The 22,798-nt window shown below is 53.7% G+C and overlaps 1 protein-coding gene across 3 annotated transcripts; it reads right to left on the minus strand.

The window, feature by feature from the left end:
- Positions 1-2,914: 2,914 nt before the first annotated feature.
- Positions 2,915-17,201, minus strand: ARSA (arylsulfatase A). Of its 3 annotated transcripts, none has more exons than XM_053255580.1 (9): positions 16,705-16,839; positions 11,998-12,474; positions 11,022-11,262; positions 10,076-10,294; positions 9,015-9,184; positions 7,796-7,920; positions 7,289-7,416; positions 5,830-5,932; positions 2,915-5,712 (listed from the first exon to the last, which is right to left on the minus strand). In XM_053255580.1, exons 2-9 carry the CDS (start codon positions 12,222-12,224, stop codon positions 5,399-5,401), a joined length of 1,527 nt encoding a protein of 508 aa, XP_053111555.1. In that variant the 5' UTR covers positions 12,225-12,474; positions 16,705-16,839; the 3' UTR covers positions 2,915-5,398. The 3 variants fall into 3 exon arrangements, with proteins under 3 accessions (XP_053111555.1, XP_053111554.1, XP_053111556.1); XM_053255579.1 differs by lacking the exon at positions 16,705-16,839 and adding an exon at positions 16,255-16,385; XM_053255581.1 differs by lacking the exons at positions 11,022-11,262; positions 11,998-12,474 and having other exon boundaries at positions 16,705-17,201.
- Positions 17,202-22,798: the final 5,597 nt, after the last annotated feature.

Raw genomic sequence — 22,798 nt, forward strand, 5'->3', positions numbered from 1 at the left:
ATGCCTCACGAACACGTTGCTGAGGCTACGACTTCAAGCCGGCGACCCGCAGGTGGGAAACAAGTGCTGGGCCTTCTCTGTGGCTGCCCCGCGGCTTTGGAATGCGCTCCCTGCTGAAATAGGGGCATCTTCTCCTTCTCTGTTTGCTTTTAGGAGGACCCTGAAGATGTCCCTGTTTTCCCAGACCTTCAACTGAGATTCAATTTTTAAATTTTAATGTCTTTTTAATGTGTTTTTATCTGATTTTTATCTTTTTATGAATTTTAAATGTTATATTTTATGTTTTAATTTTGTACACCACCTAGAGATTTTTATACTAGGAGGTATATAAATTCAATCCATCCATCCATCCATCCATCCATTGTCCCTGGCTGCCTTGTGGGGAGGCAAGTGGGAACAGAACCTCTGCCTTCGGGGATCAATTGTTTTCTAAAATGCATTTTGAACTTGGTATATATTATAGGTCTGTCATCCAATTAAAGAAATATTCGATCAGATGAATTTGAGTCTGTTCATTTAGAAAGTTCAAATGTTTCACATTTGCATATGGGGAAAAACACTCTGGGAGCGAGAAGCACACTCCCTTTGCCTTTCGAGAATGCAGGTGCCGGTGCCAGAGGCAGCGTCTTCTCAGAAGAGGCCCACCCTTCCATGTCAGCGGGCGGGGGGGGGATAACTCTGTGTGTGTGTGTTGGGGGGTGGGGGGCTCTTGTAAGACAGGCCTTGACCTCTGCAGTCTTTAGAGACCCTTGTATTAAAACTTTTTTTTAAAAAACCAAATCTGCTGCCCGATTACTCAGGGGCCCCTTTTAGATGACGAAAGGGTTTCATCAGTTAAACTTGGCAGCCCTCATTAATTACTACAAGTATTTTGAATGGCTTTGGTTAATATACACCCAGGTAGACCAACTCATGGCGACAGACGCCTCGTCAAGTCCACGTACCTCTCAGGAGCCCGTCTGGCTTGGGGCCCCCAGGGGAACGAAGAGGGCGCCTCCGACTCCAGGACCCCCACCACGGATTAAGCTCTTCCGGGGAGCTCGTCTGCCAGCAGTTCAGGGCCGGGCCGGGAGTCTTCTCTCGCAGCCTGGAGTCTCTGGCCTGAGCTCCCTGTTGCTGTAAGGGAGGGTGTCACCACCACCTCCTCTAGCGGCCTGTAAAAGAGCTCTTGTGAAGGTGCATTTATTGAACCAAGCCTCTGATCACCTGTAAGGTAGCTTTTACTGTTGTTGATTTTAAAATTATTTTTAACTGCTTTGTTTGGTTTTAATTGTGGTTTTATTGTTGTTATATTTCTGTAAACCACCATGAGACACTTGTTTTTGGTGGGAGGAGAACTGCCCAGACTCGTTTGGCAGGAGAGCGGGTCTTCTGGTAGAAAGCATGAATGGCCCCGTTTGCTAAGCAGGGTCCACCCTGGTTTGCATTTGAATGGAAAACTACAGTGTGAGCACTGGAACACAGAGGCCCCCTCTGGGAAGAGGACCTGCCCACCTGCAGGCAGAAGGCTCCCAAGTTCCCTCCCTGGCAGCATCTCCCAAGCAGGACGGAGTGAGACTCCAGCCTGCAACCTTGGAGTAGCCGTTGCCAATCTGTGTAGACAATACTGAGCTAGGTGGGTCAATAGTCTGACTCAATAAAAGGCAGCTTCCTGTGTGCCTATATAAATGTAATAAACACATAAATAGGTGTATACATGTGTGTTCTGCACTTCAAGGTTAGCCAAACTAAAAATGATACGCTTCTGTCTCAGACACGGAAGCCTAGGGAGGAGAGCCACCAGTTTTCAAGCAGGGATTCTGACTGACCTGTTCATTAGCTCATTCTCCACTTTAAGCAAAATGATCCAGAGATCTCTAGTACCAACCATTAGCATGTGACCTGTTAGGTAATGATTACTGACAACTTGTGGAATTCTCTGCCAAGAGATGTGGTGACAGCCAACAACCTGGCTGGCCTTAAGAGGGGTTTGGATAACTTCATGGAGAAGAGCTCTATCACTGGCTATTAGTCAGAGGGCTGTGGGCCACCTCCAGCCTCAAAGGAAGGATGCCTGTGAGTCCCAGTTGCAGGGGAGTAACGGCAGGAGAGAGGGCATGCTCCTTTCAGCTCCTGCCTGTGGCTTTCAGCAGCATCTGGTGGGCCACTGGGGGAAACAGGATGCTGGACTAGATGGGCTTCCTTGGGCCTGATCCAGCAGGACTGTTCTTATGCTCAGAGATGCACCTAGGTAATTCTGGAGCTTGGACTTAAAGGCCTTTGGAGCACGCGCGCGCGCACACGTACACACACACACACCAACCTTGCAAATTAAGGAGCATCATACCCCACTGGGCAACCACACCACCTGGGACAGACTAAAGAGGATGGGGAGGAGGGGGCAGGGGCAGGAAAACACAAGGGGTCCAGAAAGGAGTTTCTTCTGCAAAGTGCAGCTGTCCCTTCAGCCTTGAGTGAGTGAGTGAGTGTGTGCATGTGCATGTGCGTGCACAAGTTAGGACCAGGTTAGTGAGCCACTTGAGGGAAGTTATTTTTTCTTCCTTTACCATATTGCTCGGGATCCGAGATGCAGGGTTGAATGAAAACTCTCTCTTTCACAATCTACTTTATGAAGAGACAATTGCTTGCATTGCATAATCCTGTGTCTCTTTTAAATGTGATGATAAACCCTTGTTGCTGAAGTGTGCTACTCTTCATTTTGGGTCTGCCTGAATCTCATGCTTTTGGAAGCCGAGGAATACTCAGTTCTTCTCGGGGGGGGGGGAGTTTGCCACTTTACCCTCACCCCTGAAGTGTTTCGTCCCACACAGAGGCGCTCCATCCTCATCCTCCTCCTCCTCCTCCTCCATTTCGGTCATTGACCAGAAACATTATCACACACAGCAGAACGTAATGTACATAAAATATAACAAAATTTAGCCACTGTATTGGAATATTTATAATTAAAATTTGACAATGAAGTTTTTAAGTGAGACTCATCTGGATAACCAGGAAACATCACAGGATAAGGCAAAATAAGTGTTGATCAATCATTCTTGTAGAGGTCACAATGTAAACTAGCATGTTCAGTAGTCTCTCGATATCGCCACAAGGGCAAAGTCAGGATGCATAAGGAACCCCCCTAAACCTCCCTTGAAGCAGAAGCGCTTCTCCATATTCACCACATTCAGTGTTCAAGGTTAAATCTGAGTACTTGGCATTTCCAGAAGACCCCCTGCCGAGCCTGCTTGGAATCTGCTGCTGCCCCCGGTCTGATTTGGCCAGTGGGGTGTGCTACTTCACTTTGTTCCCACTGCTGCCAGAAACCAGCCTGCACTGCCCAAGGCCCTGGGCCAAAGGAGACCAGCCACGGCTCATGCGCTTTCTCCTGGAAGCAGTTCTGATCTGCAGCACCAGAGCAGAAGTGCAGGAGTTGTGGTGTGGACACTGGCCCAAGTTTCCACAGCATACGTGTGGGAAGTGAAGGGGGGGTGCAAGTAAGCAATTCCGCCCTGTGGCTTCAGGGTGAACCATGCCCCAGTTGCCAGTTGCAGGTGTGGGTGTGAAGGCGGCTGCGTCTCCAGGTGCAAAGAGCCACCAGAATCAAGGAACTCACCGCACAGAACCAGGAAGACACAGCACGTCTGGTGGCACCTTTTATTAGGAACAGCTATCCCGCCGCCCCCCCCGAGGAGGAAGCACACTTCAGAGTCACCCAGCAGCCTTTCTCAGGCTTAGAGGCCGGCAGCAAAGAGGTGGCAAGATCACGTTGCATCATACCGGAAGACCAGCGCCTGCTCTCATCTCCGAAGCAGAGAGAGGCAGCACAGGCCCCATTGAACGGATTGTGCAGGGCTTCCCTTGAGCCCTTTTATGCACACAGACAGACACACAAGCTGCAAATACTTTGGCCTTGTTCATGGGATGCCCATCTGGAAAGGCCTCCAAATGTAATGGAGAACTTTATATCTGGCCAGAATAAGGCATGGCCTTAACTTCAGCCTCAGTTAACTGAGGCTGCTGGCACATCAAGAGACACTAATGGAGGAAGACCTCCAGAGTAAAACTGCTGAATAGCTCCGTCTAGATGTCAGCTACCATAACTAAATGCCACGTGACATGCACTGGGACTTTTTGTTTCTTTAACCCCCATTTCCACACCTCAAATGCCGCAGTCTGAGCTGGCATTTGCCACCTGGAAGAGAGATCTTCGAGGTCAGTGAAAAAACCAACTCTGGGGCCCCAGGTGGTGTTGGACTATGACACCCATCATCCACAGCCACAAGGCCCTTCCATTGTGGCTGGGGATGATGGCAGTCGTAGTCTAACCACCTCTGGGGACTCAGAGTTTGGGAATCCTGACTTAGAGAGAGGACACAGATGACGTCCCTTCCTCTCGTACTTGGAGTTACCCAACGGAGCTGGCTGGCTGGCTGGCTGGCAGGACAGAAAATGGAAATCGTTTCGGCAGTGCAGAATGCATGCAGTGTGCTGCAGGAAGACACCGTGCTGGACACGTGCATCACCCATCGATTCGAGACATTCATGGAGGGCAGCCACGGCAGAAGTGGACCTCCCGGGGCTGGGGACAGAGGAGAGGGTTGCGGCCTCCGTGCCCTGCCAGAAGCAGCAGGCTGGCCCCTGAGGGAAAGCGGGAGTCGGGTCTGGAGGACAACTCTGCTCCAAGCCAGCAGGTCAGTTGTTAGAGTCGCCTGTAAACATTCTGGAAAGAGAAGTCTTCACAGGGTGGACAAGGGCAACGTTCGCTAGCAGCGCCTCACGCACCGTGCTGGAGACTTCAGGCCACACATGGGGAGGGAGAGGGCGTGTGGAAAGGAACCCTGAGCAATGCCTGCCTGCCTGGACGGTGGGGTGGGTGGGGTGGAGGAGCCCTTCCCTCTGCAGGGCCAGGTCCGAGGTGCTCCGGGGAGAGCCGCCTCTGGCCGTGAAGAGCTGCAGGGGAGTGGTGCGTGTCTTCTTTGCCCCAGAGCCCACACACCAGCTGCCCCCCACCAACACACACACACACACACACACAGGGCCTTGCAGCCTGCTGCATTTTGCAGGGCGGATGCGTTGCACAGGCACGGCCTCCTGGGGCGAAGGCTGGTCCTTTCCTTCAGGGCTTCCTGCTGGCATCAGGCCTATGAGCACGGCCGCATCAGGACCGGCACCGGAGGAAGCAGCGTAATCGGCAGACTGGCGCCTTCTGCACGGAGCGCGCAAGCGGAGGTTTCACGAGCAGAAGGGGCGGCCCTCTCCTTCGAGCGGCTTGATCGCCTCAAACAGGCGGCCGGTCAATTCCCCATGAGAAAAACCAGGGCTTGAGAGGCGTCTGTTAGTGGAAGCAGCAGCAGCTCACCGGCATGTGCAGGCAGCGGGAGGGAGGGAGGAAGGGAGGCTGGGGAGGCCGCGGGGGCTAAGAGGCAGACGGGCACCTGCAGCAGGAAGGTTTGGGGCTGCACTGGGGAGCGCAGCAGGGTTGCAGCGAGGGGTCGCTGCCCTGTGCCAGCTGGCTCTCCCCAAAGACCATCTGCTGGTCAAAACGCGCCTTCTGCAGACAGACCTCCTTGAGGGCGGCCAGAACCTCCGGCTTCACAGCAGCCCCCCGGAGGAGGTTGTAGTTCTCAGCAGGGTCCACCTCCAGGTCAAAGAGCAGCGGGGGCTCGTGGGCCTTCAGCGGGGTCAGTCCGTGGCAGTCCTGGTCGGGGGTCGTGCCACTGAGGAAGGCGCCTGGAGACACATAAGCGGGGCGGGGCGGGGCGGGGGGGGGGAGTCAGTGGCAACCCACTCTGGTCCAGGAAGGGGCCCGGGGGGGGGCCCACTCACTTCAAGGGGGAGGGGGCTCACCTTGCGTGAAGAAGTGGGCCTTGTACTTGCCGTAGCGGACTGCAAAGGCGCCCAGCAGCTGGCTGGCGGCTGGCGGGTAGTAGAACATGGTCTGGCGAGGACTCTGCGGGAGGGACCAGAATCGAGGGAGGGGTCACGCCGGAGGCACAACAGGGACCCGGAGGTGGAAGCCCCTGCAGAGACCCACCCCCGGCTCTCACACGGGGCTTGGTGGCCTGCAGGGGCTTCGTGGCTTGCAGGGGCTTCAGGTTCCGGGCCGCCACCCGCCATACGGTGGCTGCTGCTGCCCCACGCCCCCCCCCCACCCCGGTTATGTCTCCTGAAGCAGGACTCTCCCCCCCACACACACACAGGCTGCCGGCATGTTCGGCGCACCCCCACCAATATATCCCGCTTCCCAGAGGGGACGGCCTGAGGGGGCCGAGGGATGCTGGCCGTGAGGAGATCCCACCCGCGCCTGCTCAAGCCAGTTGTCCCCAGAAGGTGTGGGGGGGGGGGCGGCAGCGGGCAGAGCCACGTCTCTCGGGCACGGGGCAGTCTGGCCCTCAGGGCAGGGCTCCACCTCACGGGTGCGGCGGGGAAACTCCCACAGCGCTTTCTGCAGCAGAAGCAGGACGGGCGGGCGGGCGGGCGGGGGGGGGGGAGTGCAGCCCGTCGGGCGGGCGGGGGGGGGAGTGCAGCCCGTCGGGCGGGAGCCCCTGGGACGCCCACGAGGCGCTTCCACCCTGGTCGCAATGCCCAGCACTGCCTTCGAAGGAACAGGCCCCCCCATCCCAAAGCAAAGCCCCTCCTTTCCCCGCTCAGAAGCCCTTTGCCTGCTGGCCCTCTCCAGGGCAGGCGTTACTGCACAAGCCACCCAGGCGTTCGCTCACTTGGGGGCAGCCCGGAAGCCTCCACATGATCCTGGGCACAGTCGTCTCGGGAGCTGCAGGTGGGAACTGCACCTCAGCTGGCCTGCAGGGGGCGCACCTTGCAGCGCGCAATGGCTGGCTGCCTGGCACAGCAGGGCCCCCCCCCCATATCTCCATGCCAGGCTCCCCTTCTCTTCCTCCTCCAAATCCTCCACTTCTTTTCCCTCCTTTCACATCCACAGACCAGGCCATGCACAAGTGCAGGGATCTGCAGAAGGCTCTGCCCGTCCAGTCCCTGCCCGTCTCGCAGCTGCTTAAGGCACAGGAGCCTGGCCAGGAAGAGAGCTGGCCAGCCGGCTTCATCCTCCCCTTCCAGCCACCCCTCTCCCCCCAGCCCTCCTGGTCCTGGGTCAAGGCGTGCTCTGGGCTGGGCCTGGCACATTGCTGGCCCTCAGATGGGAGCAGGAAGACTGATGGAGCCCAGAGGCAACCCCTGCCAGCCTGGGACACCAGAGGCAGCAGCCACGCAGCGCACCAGAGCCCAGCAGGAGAGCAGTCGCCCGCGTGCAGCCCCAACGGAGCCTCTGTTTGGCCCCACACCTGCTCACCTTTCCATTCCCAAAGAGGACCGGGCTGAGGTCGTAGCCGTCCAGCGTGATGTTGGGGAGAGGCACCCCTGCCACAGCCGCCAGGGTAGGGAAGAGGTCCAGAGTGCTGGCCAGCTCATGGGTCACGCCTGGCCCCAGAGACACACACACACAGAGGGGGGAGGAGAAGGGGCTCAGAGAGAGCGGCTGGGGTAACCCCCCACCCGCCGCCACCCCATATAACTGACAGGCATCCAGGCTACGTCCCATCCCAAGCCCCAGAAATCAACACCTGCCCCCCACCCCCAGGACAGGCCAAGGACAATGTGGATCAATTTAGAGGCACATCCCTGAGGGAGATGATCGGCTGTTTGAAAAAGCAGATTTCTGGTCCTCCTGGCAAGGGCGTGTTTCCAAGACCCCACCCACCCCTGGTCACGGGGCAGGCCGAATGCCAGCGGGGGCCATCCTGGGACGACCGCAGCTTGGTGGCCCTGGGGACCTCCGGGCGACGAGGAGCAGACTTACCTGGGGCAATGCGGCCAGGCCAGTAGGCCACGGCGGGCTCCCTCATCCCCCCTTCATAGGTGGTCCCTTTGCCGCACTTGAGGAGGCCAGAGCTGCCCCCCCGGGACATGCGCATGGTCGAGGGGCTGTCGGCAAGAGCAGGGAGGGGGGCATCAGGACAAGCCAGGCGAGCGTCTCGCCACCCCAGTCACCAGGTTTTCAAGGGGAAGCTGCAACGCCCCGTCTCCAAACACCCACAGGTAGGAACACAGGGCAGCTGCCTTATGCGGAGTCAGACCCCTGGTCCAATCTACCTCCGTACTGTCTGCACTGACTGGCAGCAGCTCCCCCAGCCCTTCCTGGAGAGGCTGCTGCTGCTGCTGCCGCCAGGGACTGAACCTGGGGCCTTCTGCATGCCAAGCAGACGCTCCGCCACTGAGCTCTGGGCCCACCTGCGAAGGGAACCGCTTGCAGCAGACACAGCACTGCTCACATGCACTCACCCACCCAAATGCAACCCAAGGTGGACCCTGCTCAGCAGAAGGATCCGGTCAGGCTCGCTAACCACAAGACCAGCCCCGCTCTCCAAATTACAGGGCCTGCACAGTATCTGCCGGCACCACTGAGTTCGGCCGCACCCCTCTGGCTGGAACCCCAAGACTCCATGGTCCTGAGCCTGCACTGGTCTCATCTCCTTCTCCCAGGCCTACACTTAGGGATGGGAAGCAAATGCGGCCTCTGAAGGACGAAGGTTAATCCTCCATTTTGTTGCTTGCTTTACATTATGAATTCTGTCTGGTTTTTGTTAGTTCTGATTTGAGGGGGGAAACCCGTCCCCCACCAAAGGTGAGTGGAGTTGCATGTACAAAAAAGGGATGGATTTGGGTGGGAGGCTTGGAGAGAAGAGCTGAGTTAAAAAGAGCTGCGGAAAATAGAGCTGAGAAATCACTGGGAGAGTTAAGCTGAGAACTCTCTTGAGAACTGAATCACTCTCCAAGAACAGACTGGAATTGAACCCACCAGTGCTGGAGAGAAAGAGCAAGAGGGCAAGCCAGGCTTGCTGCAGAAGCTGATTAGAGGCGATTGTAAGCGACCTCCTCGCAAGCACTCTGGGTCCGGGCACAGAATTAGGTGCAAGTTAGATTGGATGTCTCTCCCCCACCCCATTCCCAATTCCTCGGCCCTTGGGCAAAGTTTCAAGTCCCACTTTGACCACCACTGCTACAGATGGGACACTCACCCGTTGTCAGAAGTGAAGAACACCAGCGTGTTCTGGTCTACTCCGCTGTCGTGCAGGGCCTGCAAGAGGCGCCCCACAGATCCGTCAAACTCCAGGAGGGCGTCTCCAAAGGGCCCCCTGGGTGACTGGCCTGTGTACTCCTGGCTCGCAAACTGGGGGTAGTGGGTGTGCTGGGGTAGGGCGGGGGGGCGGGGGGGGGAGAAGAAGGAGGAGATAAAATTACTGGCCAGCATTAGCAGCTCACACCAGAACAGTCAGGGAGGAGCAGTCCGCCTTGTCTTCACATTCTTCTTCAGTATTGCAAGTGTAAATACTGCTGAAGCAAGAGCATCTCTCTCTCTCTCTCTCTCTCTCTCTATTTTTTTTTGGTAAGGAGGACCCTGAAGACGTACCCATTTCCCCAGGCTTTTAACTGAAATCTAATTTTTAAAAAATTAATGTGTTTTTATCTATTATGATTTTTATCTTCTTATGAATTTTAAATGCTTATATTTTGTATTATGTTTTTAATTGTGTACACACTGCCTTGAGATTTTATATTAGGCAGTATATATTAGGCAGTATATAAAATCAATCAATCAAATAAACAGAAGCAGAGCCCTGATAGATCAGACAAAGGGTACACAGGAACAAGAGACAACTTCCTTGTTTTCTTTGCCCCAGTCCCAGGAACAGAGGAAGCTGCCTTCTACTGAGTCAGACCCCTGGTCCATATCCAGCTCAGGATCGTCTATGCAGACTGGCAGCAGCTTCTCCAAGGTCACAGGCAGGAGTCTCTCTCAGCCCTATCTGGAAATGGGGAGCCGTCTAACTTGGACCCTTCTGCATGCAGATGCTCTTCCCGAAGTGGACCCACCCCGAGGGAAATATCTTCCAGTGCTCACACATGCAGTCTCCCATTCAAGTGCAACCCAGGGCGGACCCTGCTTAGCAAGGGGGACAATCCATGCTTGCGACCACAAGACCAGCTCTCCTCCTCTACTCCCCAACCTGACATGGGGGGTCTGCTCAGCCCCCCACACCCACCCCGTGTGCCGCCTTCCTCCTCCCCCAGAACTTACGTGGGAGGCATAATAGAGGAAGAAAGGCTGGCCCCGCCGTGCGCAGTCGGCTATGAAGTCCCGGGCAAAGGCGTTGTAGCGGGGCACCAGGTGGGGGAAGGAGACCGGCTGCTCCAGGATGCTCTGGTTCCAGAGCAGGGGGACGGGGACCACGCCCTGGTCACAGATCCCAAAGCACCGTGTGTCGGGAGGGAAGCAGGTGAGGTTCTGGCAGGGGCCCTGCAACGGAAGAGACGCCAGTCTCAGAGCGGGAGGAGCATGGCGAGCCAGGCACACAGAGAGGCAGCCACTCACACTCTTCGAGGAATGGCACCAGGTCCCCATCCAGGGTCCCCATCCAGGGGCCTCATCTTGACGCTCGGCGCCGCAAGCTCGGAGAGAGGAAGGGGGAGCAAGCACAGCAGAAAGGGAACCACTCACTCACTCACTCCCTGGTAGCAGCTTGTCCTAAGGGCGGGGGGGGGGGCGCCAACGGAGGCAGCTTGTGTTGCTGGCAAATGCCCAGGCCGAAGGCAGCCCGGCTCTCAGGCAAAGAGGCTGCCTGGCAGCAGAGACCGCTGCGCCTCATTTTCCGCCTCCCACCCGGGGTGAGGCCAGTTCTAATCTGAACCATTTTAAGGGAAACCTGGTTTTTGTTGTCATTCACGTCTGAGGACCATGCTTCCAAACGATCTTACTGTCTTCCCAACCTAATGTTAAGGCAATCAAGTTCAGCTTTAACTTGACAAATTCGGAGCGTGGCATCGTCTAAAGCCGCCCCAAATGCCAACAGCAGAAATGACGGCAAGGAGGGCAAACATGAGGAGGAGGAGGAGGAGGAGAGACACATTTGTGCAGGCAGATGCGAGTTCCAGCCTCCCCAGAGCTTCAGCCGCAGCCCACCCACTGTAGCACCTCCCAGGATCTCCCCCACCACAAGCCCACCGAGCCTCCGGCCACGCCTCACCTGGTCATGCGAGTAGGGCACGCCCAAGAAGTGGTCGAAGCCCTGGTGCGTGGGCAGGAACGTCCCATGAGGCCCTAGTCCCAAGTGCCACTTGCCCACGATGGCCGTGGCATAGCCCCGCCCCTTCAGCAGCTCTGCCAGGGTCACCTCGGCCAGTGGGAGGCCTCCCCGGGAGCCGGGGTAGAACACGCCCGGGTAGACGCCAGAGCGGGTCTGGTAGCGTCCTGTCAGCAGGGCGGCCCTGCAGGTGTGAGAGCAGGGATGAAGCGTGCTGGGTCTGGAGGGCCACCCCAGGTATGGCCCCACGCCAAACCCCTACCACCACCCCCACCCCCACAGCAAGCTGCTGTCACTGCTGAAAGGTCCCAGCCCCGGGGGCAGAGGGAGGGGGGCACAGAGTGCTCCAGAGCTCCTGCCCTAGAGAATAAATTGTAGCCGAGAAGGCTGGGAGCTGGAGTGCAGAGCCCTCCGGAGGGGCACAGGTCATAAGGAACTGCCACATACCGAGTCAGACCCACTGGTCTATCTAGCTCAGTATCGTCTACCCAGACTGGCAACGGCTTCTCCAAGGTCGCAGGCAGGAGTCTCTCTCCCAGCCCTGTCTCGTTGGGAGATGCTGCCAGGGAGGGAACTGGGAACCTTCAGCTCTTCCCAAAGCAGCTCCATCCCAAGGGGAATCCCTTCCAGTGCTCACACATGGAGTCTCCCCTTGATACGCAACCAGGGTGGACCCTGCTTAGCTAAAGGGACAAATCCTGCTTGCCCCCACAAGGCCAGCTCTCCTCTCCTAGAGCTGAGGTCGGGAGCCTCGGCTCTAGGACACCCATGTCTGTAATACGGCAGCCACAATAGGCATTGGGGTCCAGGGCCAGGCTGTGGTCCCCCACTCTGGTCTGACTCGAAGCCCCCTTAATGAAACCCAGGCTCCAAAGAAGCCCTACAGCGAGGGGGCGGGGGGGGGGAGAGGGGGCCGTACCGGGAGGGGCTGCAGACGGGGCTGCTGCTGTAGAAGTCCGTGAAGCGCAGGCCACTGGCCGCCATCTTGTCCAGGTTGGGCGTGGCGGAGGTGGGATGCCCATAGCTGGCGAGGTCCCCAAAGCCCAGGTCGTCAGCAAACACAAGGACAACGTTGGGAGGCGGGCTGGCGGCCCCAAGCCCAGCCACCGTCAGCAGGCACAGGGCAAGGAGCCCCTGCGAAGCCATAGCCACGGTGGGGTCCCAGAGCCCTCCGCCAGGGCAGGCACCAGAGCAGCAGAGGCACCGCCAACCTCTGTCAGGGGGGAAGGCACCGCCGTGGGGGCCCAGAACTTTGTCCACGGAAGAGAGCCGGATGGTAGCGCCAGAAGGTGGCCCAAAGGCACCTTTTCAAGGCAGGGGAGTCCAATGACCGACCCACGCAGTCCAGACTTCGGGGTGCCACGTGCAGAGAGCCCGTCCACTGCCCAAGGCGGGGCTGAAAAGAAGAGAGATTATTCCGATCAGGAAGCCAGGCTACTTGGGGGGTGGGCACGGTACAAGGCAATCTGACCGGGCGCCAAAGTCAAATGCCTCACACAGGCTCTGGCAACAGCTTTTAGCCATGACGACTACATAGAACCTCCATGTTCGGGGCAGTCTACCTCCAGGTGTCAGATGCTGGGGACCAGAGGAGTAACTATAGGGGGGGCAGGGGGGAGAGAAGACTCAAGGGAGACAGGAGAGCCTTCAGCACAGGAGAGCCCCCTTCAAATATCTGAAGGGCTGCCCCAGAGGAGGAGGAGGAACAGGCAGGGGCGTAACGATGGGGGGGCAGGGGGGGCACGTGCCCCAGGCGCCACTTGGGAGGGGGCGCCAAAAAGTGCCCCTGCCAGTCCCCTGCCTTTGGCAAAAAAAATTTTGTGTGTGATTTTTATTTTTGTGTGTGTGTCATTACGGAGCTCTCCGGTGGGCGGGAGCTCCCATTGGCTGCTGGAGAACACATGCCCACCATGCCGGTTGTCTCAGTTCCTCCCTCCCTGCTTGCTGCACGCAGGAGTGGAGTAGCTTGGTTTAGTTGAGAGAGCAGCTGCTGCTGTGGACGTTCTCCGACTCTGCCTGCCTGCCGTTTGCCCACCACACTGCCCTCTGGCTGCATTTTATTCTTCTGTTCTGCATTAACAAAGTAAGTTTCATTGCTAAAATCTCTCTCTCCCCTGTGTGTGTGTTGTGTGTGAGAGAATGCCCCTACTCCCTTGCATAACGTCCTCCTTTTAGCTCTTCTGTGCTTTGCATAGCAGGCTTCACCCCGCCCCCCACCCCTAAACCGAGGGTAGCTGCCTGCAAGTGGAGCCAGTGGGGCTCTCCTGGCTTGCATTGTGTGAGTTTCTGGCTTGCATTGTGTTTCTGGCTTGCATTGTGTTTCTGGCTTGCATTGTGTGAGTCCCGGTGGGATTGCAAAAGGAAACTCACGCAATGCAAGCCAGGAGAGCAACTTGTGGCTCCACTTGCATTGCCCGAGTCTCCTTTTGCAATCCCACCTCTGCAAAACGAAACTCATGCAATGCAAGTGGAGCCACAAGTCACTCTCCTGGCTTGCATGCATGACTTTCCTTTTGCAGAGGTGGGATTGCAAAAGGAAACTAGTAGTACTAGTACACAAGATCTTTGCAGCTCTGCTAGTAATTACAACTTCTGGATCATCCCTTAGCATTGGGGGTGGGGTGGCAAATTTAATTTGGAACTCAATATAATTTTTGAATAATATTCAGTCTGTCTGGATTAATACTAGGTTTCTTCTTTATAGCAGATTTTTATTAGCAACATACAGTCTACAACATTTTCAGCCTTGTTCATTTGGTGCATATTGTAGATGTTCTGTCTCCAAAACATAATTACAGCATCTATATTTTTGAAGGGGGAGAAATCCCATTTAATACAGTGTGAACAAATTGGTCCAAAAAGTAGCAATGGGAAGTTTTTCTTTCTGCCCCTGTAGCTTTAATAAGATAGAGTGCACAAATATCACTTGATTAACAGCTGCGATATTAATTTCCCTTTTTGGTTGCTTGACTCACAGCGAGAATCATGTCAAGGCAGTGGAGAACCAATTAAATTGATTTTAATCTTTGTTAGGGAAGATAACATGCCTTTTTCCTTGTTTAAATAATTAAAGTTTCAGTAGGTATTATTTCTGGCTTTAAAGAAATTGGTATCTTAATGTAATGGAATCCTTCTAATTACATACTTAATAGTTTTTTAAAAGTTAATCACGGTTTTTCATTCAATGTGTATTTTGTTTTACATATTAAACTTATATTTTCCTTTGAGAGAGTTTTAAAAATAAGAGGAAATTGGGAAGGCTTTTTTAAAACAAAGAAAAATCTCACCCCTACTTATTCATGATCTTTTTGATTTGCCTGTGTTTTTATTTCAAGCAAGTCAGATGTATGTTGGGGGGTATTTATTTATGTGTATTTATTTCAAGCAAGTCAGATGTAATTGCAAATAACATGCAGAAGATCCCAGGTTCAATCCCTACCTCCAGGTAGGGCTGGGAGAAACTCCTGCCTGAAACCTTGGAGAGCTGCTGCCAGTCAGTGTGGGCAATAGTGAGCTAGGTGGACCAATATCTGACTCTATAGACAGCTTCCTACGTAATCAAACCATAACTTGCCCTTACGTTCAATCCAATTGGATGCATTCACATTCACAGCTTAAATCCAATAAACTGCTGAGTAAGCCCTCCAAACTAGGATCACACAGTGTGGTTTGCAATTCTGGTATATGAAGGGCCCAAACCTCAGTTTTGCTGTTCAGGTGCATAGGCAAACGGTGATTTAATTAAACCAGGAGGTTATTTATTAAGACTGTGTATGAGAGGGAAGCAGAAAGAGGAGGAGATCATGGCTCAAATAATGGTGGCTGAATGTGGCCATTGAGTTTCCCAGGAATACAACCAACGTAAAGTGTGCTACAAATAGACATTATTATAGAATTAATAAACATAGAATATCTATGATAGACTAGAATATATGTCTATTATAATTTAAGTCTCTATTATAATATAAGTATAAATCTTGAATAGACTAGAATATCTATGATGGAAAAGACTAGAATACCTGTCTTGTCTTTTCCATTTTGGGACACAAAACCTATTACTATGTTTAAAAGCATTTATTTTCTGGCCATGAGGACTGCAAACTTAGGCTGTTAGTATGCAAGACATTTCTTTAAAATATATATTTCTAAAGAGCCTTGTAGCCTCATGTTTCCTTTTTCCTGTCCCAGTATACTTGCACGGATGCAGCCCACAACCCACATTTGACTATGGCTGTGACACATTTCCATATTTCCGGGGGCAGCCGGGGGGGGAAGGAGAGTGGGGGGGGCGCAATTTCAGTGCTTGCCCCGGGCGCCGTTTTCCCTAGTTACGCCTCTGGGAACAGGCTACATAGGAACATAAAGATGCTGCCATGTACTGAGTCAAGACACTCGGTCTATCTAGCTCAGCATGGTCTACACAGACTGGCAGCAGCTTCTCCAAGGTTGCAGGCAGGAATCTTGTCTCTCAGCCCTATCTTGGAAATGCTGCCAGGGAGGGACCTTGGAACCTCGATGCTCTTCCCAGAGCAGCTCCATCATCCCCTGATGGGAATATCTTGCAGTGCTCACACATCAAGTCTCCCATTCAAATGCAACCAGGGCAGACCCTGCTTAGCTAAAGGGGACAAGTCATGCTGGCTACCACAAGACCAGCTCTCCTCTCCAATAAATAACCCATGTTCCAGAAGCAATGACTTAAAAGTACAAGGAAACCAATTTAGCCTAGCCATCAGGAGGAACCGCACGGCTCTACCTGACGAATGGCTAGCCTGCAGGCAGCACAGCTCTCAGGAGGAAGAGAAGGAGAGAGAAGCGGCTGCCCGCGCCCCACGCCGCGCTATTGCTGCATCTAGCTAAGATCCGCCCGCACGGTGCAATCCTAGGCAGGCAGGTCTACTCAGAAGCAAGCCTGGCTGCTGCTGCTGCTCTTTGCAAGAGTCGCTGGCTGCCCATCCAAGCGCCCGCCCCACCCACAGCTGCATCTCCAGGACGCCGGACCCGCGGTCGACGCGGAGCAGCAGCAGCGACCCTCGAGAGGCGAGCGGGCAAGCGGCGAAGAGCGCTTGGTGGTGCCGCCTCCTCCTCCTCCGGACTCGTAGACGAGTCAGCCCCCCCACTCCCAGGGCGAGCCATGAGAGAGAAAGCCACCCCCGCCCCCCGCGGGCGCAATTACCCCAATCGTGGCAGACTCCGGGGTAATTCCCCCGCAGCAGCGGGAGGAAGAGGAGGAGGAGGTGGTCCTCGCGGGGCAAGCGTTTTCTGACTCCAGCAGCAGCAGCGCCTCCGAGTCACGTGAGGAGAAGCGGCTGCCGCGACACGTGACCCTGGAGTGGGGCTGGGAGTTGTAGTCTCAAGGGGTGGGGGCGGGGGCGCTCTTAAAGGGGACGAGGGTGCAGAAGAGCGGCTCAGGCTAGCGGGTCGGAGCAGGAGGAGCCGCGCGGGGAGAGACCCCGACCCCCCGCCCCGCAGGCGGAACAGGGCGCCGCTCTCCTGGGCGTGGGCGGAGGAGAGAAGCGGCTGCGCTGGCCAGCCCTCCCTCCCCGGTCTCCGCCAGGGCAGCAACGGCCCCGCAGCCCCCCACCGACCCGGCCCGCCCCCCCCCCGCCCCGGTCCTCAGTCCCACCTTCTGCTTCGCCGGAGGAGACGCTGCTGCTGCTGGTGTCGGCGATGCACGTGCAGACTCCGAGAGGCAGAGAAGTGCGGGCGCGGGGAGGTCGCCTGTGGCGCCAGACAGGAGCCCGGCTCGCAGATGGGCCGCGGCGGGGAGCTGCTCTCGCTCGGTTGCCCGCTCGCCCGCTCTCTGGCCAGCGTGCAAGCTGAAAGTGGCGAGCAGGCGGGGCTGCCGCGCCAGGGGAGCTCCTGGCGGGGGCGGCGGCGGCGGCACAAGTCGTGATGCAGGTTCTGCCATGTCGCCCGAGGCTCGATGCAGCCGCGCCTTGCCTTGCCCTGGCCGGCAGGAATAAGAGCAGGAGAACAGCCGGCCTGCTGGATCAGGCCCCCCCTCCAGGAGGCCCATCTAGCCCAGCCTCCTGTTTCCCGCAGTGGCCCCGCACCAGGTGCCGCCTCTGGGGAGCCCCCAGGCAAGAGCGGAGAGCAGGCCCTCTTATCTCCTGCTGCTGTGGCTCCCCTGGCTGCAACCGGGATTGGGTGGCATCTTGCCTCTGAGGCTGGAGGGGGCCCACAGTCACCAGACTAGTAGCCACTGATAGACCGGTCCACCATGAATCTGTCTAAGCCCCTTTTCAAGCCAGCCAAGTTGGTGGCCATCACCACATCGCCTGGCAACGAATTCCATGGATTAATTACGTGCTGTGTAGAAAAGGACTTTCCCTTGTGGTCCTAAGTTTCCCGATCTCCAGTTTCATGGGGTGACCCCTGGTTTTAGTGTTGTGAGAGAGGGAGAAAAATATCTCTCTGTCCACCCTCTCCACTCCATGCATAATTTTATAGACCTTGATCATATCTCACTTTAGTTACCTCTTTTCCAAGGTATAGAGCCCCATATGCTGTAGCCTAGCCTCATAAGGAAGGTGCTCCAGGCCCCTGATCATCTTGGTTGCCCTCTTCTGCACCTTTTCCAGTTCTACAATATCCTCTTAAGATGCAGTGACCAAAGTTGAAGGCTGTACTCCAGATGTGGCCACACCATAGATTATAAGGGCATTATAATATTCGCATTTTTATTTCCAATCCCCTTCCTAATGATCCCTAGCATGGAATTCGCCTTTTTCACAGCTGCCGCGCACTGAGAGGACACTTTCAATGAGCTGCCCACCACAACCCCAAGATCCCTCTCCTGGACAGTCACTGACAGTTCAGATCCCAATAGCATATATGTGAAGTTGTGAACAGCATATATGTGAAGTCTTTTAACAATTTTGTCCTAAAGTATGCTTTCCATCAATTCACCTGGCACCAAAGTTAAGCTGACCGGCCTGTAATTTCCCAGATCCCCCCTGGATCCCTTTTTGAAAATCAGAGTCACATTGGCTACTTTCCAGTCCTCTGGTACAGAGCTTGATTGTAGTGGCAAGTTACATATTTTTGCTAGATCATCAGCAATTTCACATTTGAGTTCCTTCAGAACTCGGGTGGATGCCATCTGGCCCTGGTGATATGTTAATTTTTAGTTTTTCAAGACAATTTAGAACATCTTCCCTTGTCACCTCAAACTGGCCCAGTTCCTCAGCTGCTAAACCTGAAAAGCTCAGTTCCGTAGAGGGTATATGGTCAATATCCTCAACCGTGAAGACAGATGCAAAGACCTCATTCAGCTTCTCTGCAATCTCCTTGTCCTCCTTAATAATCCCTTTTACGCCCGCATCATCTAAGAATCCAACCGCCTCCCTGGTAGGTTTTCTGCTGATATATTTAAAGGTGTTTGTTTTCCCCTTGGCACTTCTAGCTATATGCTCCTCAAACTCTCTCTTTGCATCCCTTATTGTCTCCTTGCATTTCTTTTGCCAGAGTATATGTTACTTCCTGTCCTCTTCATTTGGGCAGGACTTCCATTTTTGGAAGGAAGTCTTCTTCCCTTTTATAGCTTCCCTGACTCTACTTGTTAGCCACACTGGCGTCCTCCTGAACTTAGTGGTACCTTTCCTCCTCCTTGTTATACATTCCTGTTATACCGGAAAGCCGGGCTCTTGCCTGGCGTGCAAGTCCAATTAACACACCAAGAGAGTGGAGGTCCAAACCAAAAACCAGTTTATTCTGCAGAATAGCAAAGGTGGCACTTTGGGAATAATTTCACAAAGCAAAAGTGCACCCCTCCTTCCTCAAAGGGGTTTTTAATACATTCTTTGAATAATTACAGCATTTTACACATGACAAGCTTTCCCCGCCTCCTTTCTCCCAACCATTACTTAATGCTCCCTAAATATTTGTGTTAATATCAGCAAGTTCAAAAGAGCATGTTAATACAATTATTATTATTATTATTATTTCATTTATATCCTGCTCTTCCTCCAAGGAGCCCAGAGCGGTGTACTACATACTTGAGTTTCTCTTTCACAACAACCCTGTGGAGTAGGCTAGGCTGAGAGAGAAGTGGGTGGCCCAAAGTCACCCAGCAAGCATCATGGCTGAATGGGATTTGAACTTGGGTCTTCCTGGTCCTAGTCCAGCACTCTGACCACTACACCACGCTGGCTCTCAATCACATCCAACTGGCTGTGGGGCATGGGGTCGTGTAGCAATGTCTAACTGCCTACTTCCTCTTTTTTCCAGACACTGCATCACCCCGCATGTCCGTTATAGCTATTCTTGTAACCTTCTGTTAGCCTTTCTGATCAAAGCCCTTAGCTGTCAACTTTTAAACTGCAAAGAATCAAGCGGGGGAGTGAGAGACTTGTTTGCACACAAAATGGAGTCAGACACAAAATGGAGTCAGTCTGGCCTCATATCATTCCAACTGTGCTTCTAGTACTGTGGTTTTAAGTAAGCTCCATGCTTTCTGGAGTGATTTGACCCTCCTGGGTTTCCCTTTTAGCTTCCTTTTTTACCACTCTCCTCATTTTTGAGAAGTTTCCTCTTCTGAAGTCCAACACATCTGTGTTGGACTTCCTTGACAGTTCTCCACTTGCATATATGCTGAACTGGATCACACTCACTGCTACCCAATAGTTCCGCAACGGTGACATCTTGCACCAAGTCCTGGGCACCACTCAGGATTAAATCCAAAGTTGCCATCCCTCTGGTTGGCTCCGCGACTAATTGTGCCAAGGCACAGTCATTTAGCACGTTTAGAAATTTGGCCTCTCTGTCATTACCTGAATGTGAATGTACCCAGTCTATGTGTGGGTAGTTGAAGTCACCCATGATTACTGCCCTGTCTCTATTTGACATTTCTCTTCTTTGTTTCTACAACTCCAGGTCACTCTCATCATGTCCCTAGTAGCACATTTCCTTTTACTGCTTGTAATGCAGGCTGCAGCCAGGCAGAAAGCCAGTAGGCACAGCTTCCTGGCTAGAAATGCACCTGATGAGTTTCTGTCTGATGCATCTCTACAAGGCACACAGTGTTGGGTCCATGAAGAGACCCTGGAGAGCTGCTACTAGTCTGCCGGGGACAACCCCGAGCTCAGTGGACCAAGAGTCCGACTCAGTACAAGGGAATTTCATGTGCTGATCTCCCATCATTTCAAGCAGCACCATAACTCAATGGTACAACAGCAGCTCCTACTTTGCATGGACAAGGTCCCAGGTGCTGCAGTCCCTGGCAGCTTTTCTCTCCAAACTGGGCCAGGAAAGACCCTCCTCTGGCTGAGGCATTGAAGAGCTGTGCCAGCAGCCCCCTCCTCTGCATCAAGCCCCATTTTACAGCTGGATTTGTCCACAGAGCAGCAGGCAAGGCAGCACTATAGGACTGCAGACCTTTTTTGGTCCTGATGGTTAAACAATAGCCCCATTCACACGTTATGTTCAATGCATGAACAATATGTGTACAGTGGACACATATCTATATGCACATACGTTAGGGTCCACAACACACATAACAATAGTAGTCCCTTTCCGATCTGACCCTGCATTTGAGAGGGTTTGTACCCAGGTTCATTTTTGAAATAAACATAGGTGTAGTCATTCCCATAAAAGCATCCACAACATGTGTGCAGACCTCTGTAGCATATGCCACAGAATGTCTCAATGGGGCTAAAAGGGCATCAGAAACCCTTGCTGATCTACAGCAAACCACCCCAGAGGTCAGCAAATCCCAGCCTTTGTTTTGCCCGCCCCCAGGATACAGAAGGAAGGTAGGTAGGGGTGGTGTGTGTGTGCGTCTTTGTCAGCATTACTTCTTCCTAGCACTGAAAACAGATTTTAGAACTATGGCAGTGTTTCTTTCGGAGTAAATTCCATTGTACTCAGTGGGACTTACTTCTGAGTAAACATGCACAGGATAAAGCAACATGCCATATTGAACCCCAGCTCAAAGCCAGGCTCCTCTGATCATAGGAACATAGGAAGCTGCCTTATACTGAGTCAAGCCTTTGGTGAATTTAACTCAGGATCACCTGCACTGGTTGGCAGCAGCTCTCCAAGGTTTCAGGCTCAGGGGTCTTTCCCAGCCCTACCCAGAGATGCTGCCAGGGACTGAACCTGGGCCCCTCTGCATGCAGAGCAGATTCTCTATCAATGAGCTATGACTCCATTCCCAGAGGAGAAGGCAGCAACTTTTGATTAGTAGGCAGGTACAAGCAGCCATACGCCACAGGCTGGCTTATGGATGGGGGGGGGAGCTATCGGGAGTGCAGGCCTGCTGTCCCAGTGAGGAGGGCCTCTTCTGGCAGGCTGCTGCAGTTTTTTCTGCAAGGAGTTTTTTTCTGCAGTTCTTTCTGAAAATTGTTAAACGCATAGAAGAGCAGGCCTTGCTGAAGGAGAACCAGCCTGGCTTCTGCAAGGGCAAGCCTTGCCTCACTAACCTTTTGGAGTTCTTTGAGAGTGTCAACAGGCATGTGGATAAAGGTGATCCGGTTGACATAGAATCCTTGGACTTCCAACAAGCTTTCGACAAAGTTCCCCACCAAAGGTTCTTGCATAAACTTAGCAGTCATGGAATAAGGGGACAGGTTCATGTGTGAATCAGTAACTGGTTGAAGGACAGGAAACAGAGGGCAGGAATAAATGGATAGTTTTCACAATGGAGGTAGGTAGGAAGTGGGGTCCCCCAGGGATCGGTACTGCTCTTAAACTTCTTCATAAATGATCTAGAAGTTGGGGTAAGCAGTGATGTAGCCAAATTTGCAGATGACACAAAACTATTTAGGGAGGTGAAATCCAAAAGAGATTGTGAGGAGCTCCAAAAGGATCTCTCCAAACTGGAGGAGTGGGTGACAAAATGGCAAATGAAGTTCAAATAGTATAGTATAGTGATGCATGTTGGAGCAAAAAAACCCAACTTCACATATGTGCTGTTGGGATCTGAACTGTCAGTGACTGACCAGTAGAGAGATGTTGGGTGGACAGCTTGTTGCAAGTGTCAACTCAGTGTGCAGCAGCTGTGGGGAAAGGCCAATTCCATGCTAGAGATCATTAGGAAGGGGATTGGGGGGTGGGGTGCTAATATTATACTGCCCTTAAACCAATCTATGGTGTGGCCACATTTGGAGTACTGTACTGCACATGCAGTTCTGGTCACTGTATCTTAAGGACTTTGTAACACTGGAAAAGGTGCAGAAGAAGGCAGCCAGGATGGCCAGGGGCCTCAAGCACTTTCCTTATAAGGCAAGGCTATCTGGGGCTTTTTAGTTTGGAAAAGAGGCGACTATGAGGAGACATGATCAAGGTATATACAATTATACATGGACAGAATTTCCCCCCCACTCCGGCAACACCAGAACCAGGGGCCCTCCCTTGAAACTGATTGCCAAGTACTTTAGGGCTATCAAAAGAAAATACTTCTTCACACAGGGCATAATTAACCTAGGGATGTGGTGATGGTGACTAGCTTTAAAAGGTGCTTGGGCAAATTCATGGAGGTCTATCAGTGGCTACTAGTCTGGTGGCTGTGGACCATCTCCAGCCTCAGAGGCAGGATGCCTCTCAATCCCCGTTGCAGAAGAGCAACAGCAGGAGAGAAGGCGTGCCCTCACCTCGTTCCTGTGGGCTCCCCAGTGGCATCTGGTGGGCCAGTGTGTGTGAAACAGGATGCCTGACTAGAGGGGCCTGACCCCCCACCCCCTGGCTGTCCTTATCAGCAGCAGCAGCACTGGCCGCAG

This window comes from Hemicordylus capensis, chromosome 5 (genome assembly GCF_027244095.1).
Source record: "Hemicordylus capensis ecotype Gifberg chromosome 5, rHemCap1.1.pri, whole genome shotgun sequence".
Lineage (NCBI taxonomy): Eukaryota > Metazoa > Chordata > Lepidosauria > Squamata > Cordylidae > Hemicordylus > Hemicordylus capensis.

What these genes read in the sequence shown, in the direction of transcription:
- ARSA (XM_053255580.1), bottom strand. Translation starts at nt 12,224, where the DNA reads ATGGCTTCGCAGGGGCTCCTTGCCCTGTGCCTGCTGACGGTGGCTGGG. An exon ending in TGCCCTACTCGCATGACCAG is followed by an intron (nt 10,295 to 11,021) that starts GTGAGGCGTGGC and finishes CTTCCGTTGCAG; the next exon opens with GGCCCCTGCCAGAACCTCAC. An exon ending in TCCTCTATTATGCCTCCCAC is followed by an intron (nt 9,185 to 10,075) that starts GTAAGTTCTGGG and finishes GCCCTACCCCAG; the next exon opens with CACACCCACTACCCCCAGTT.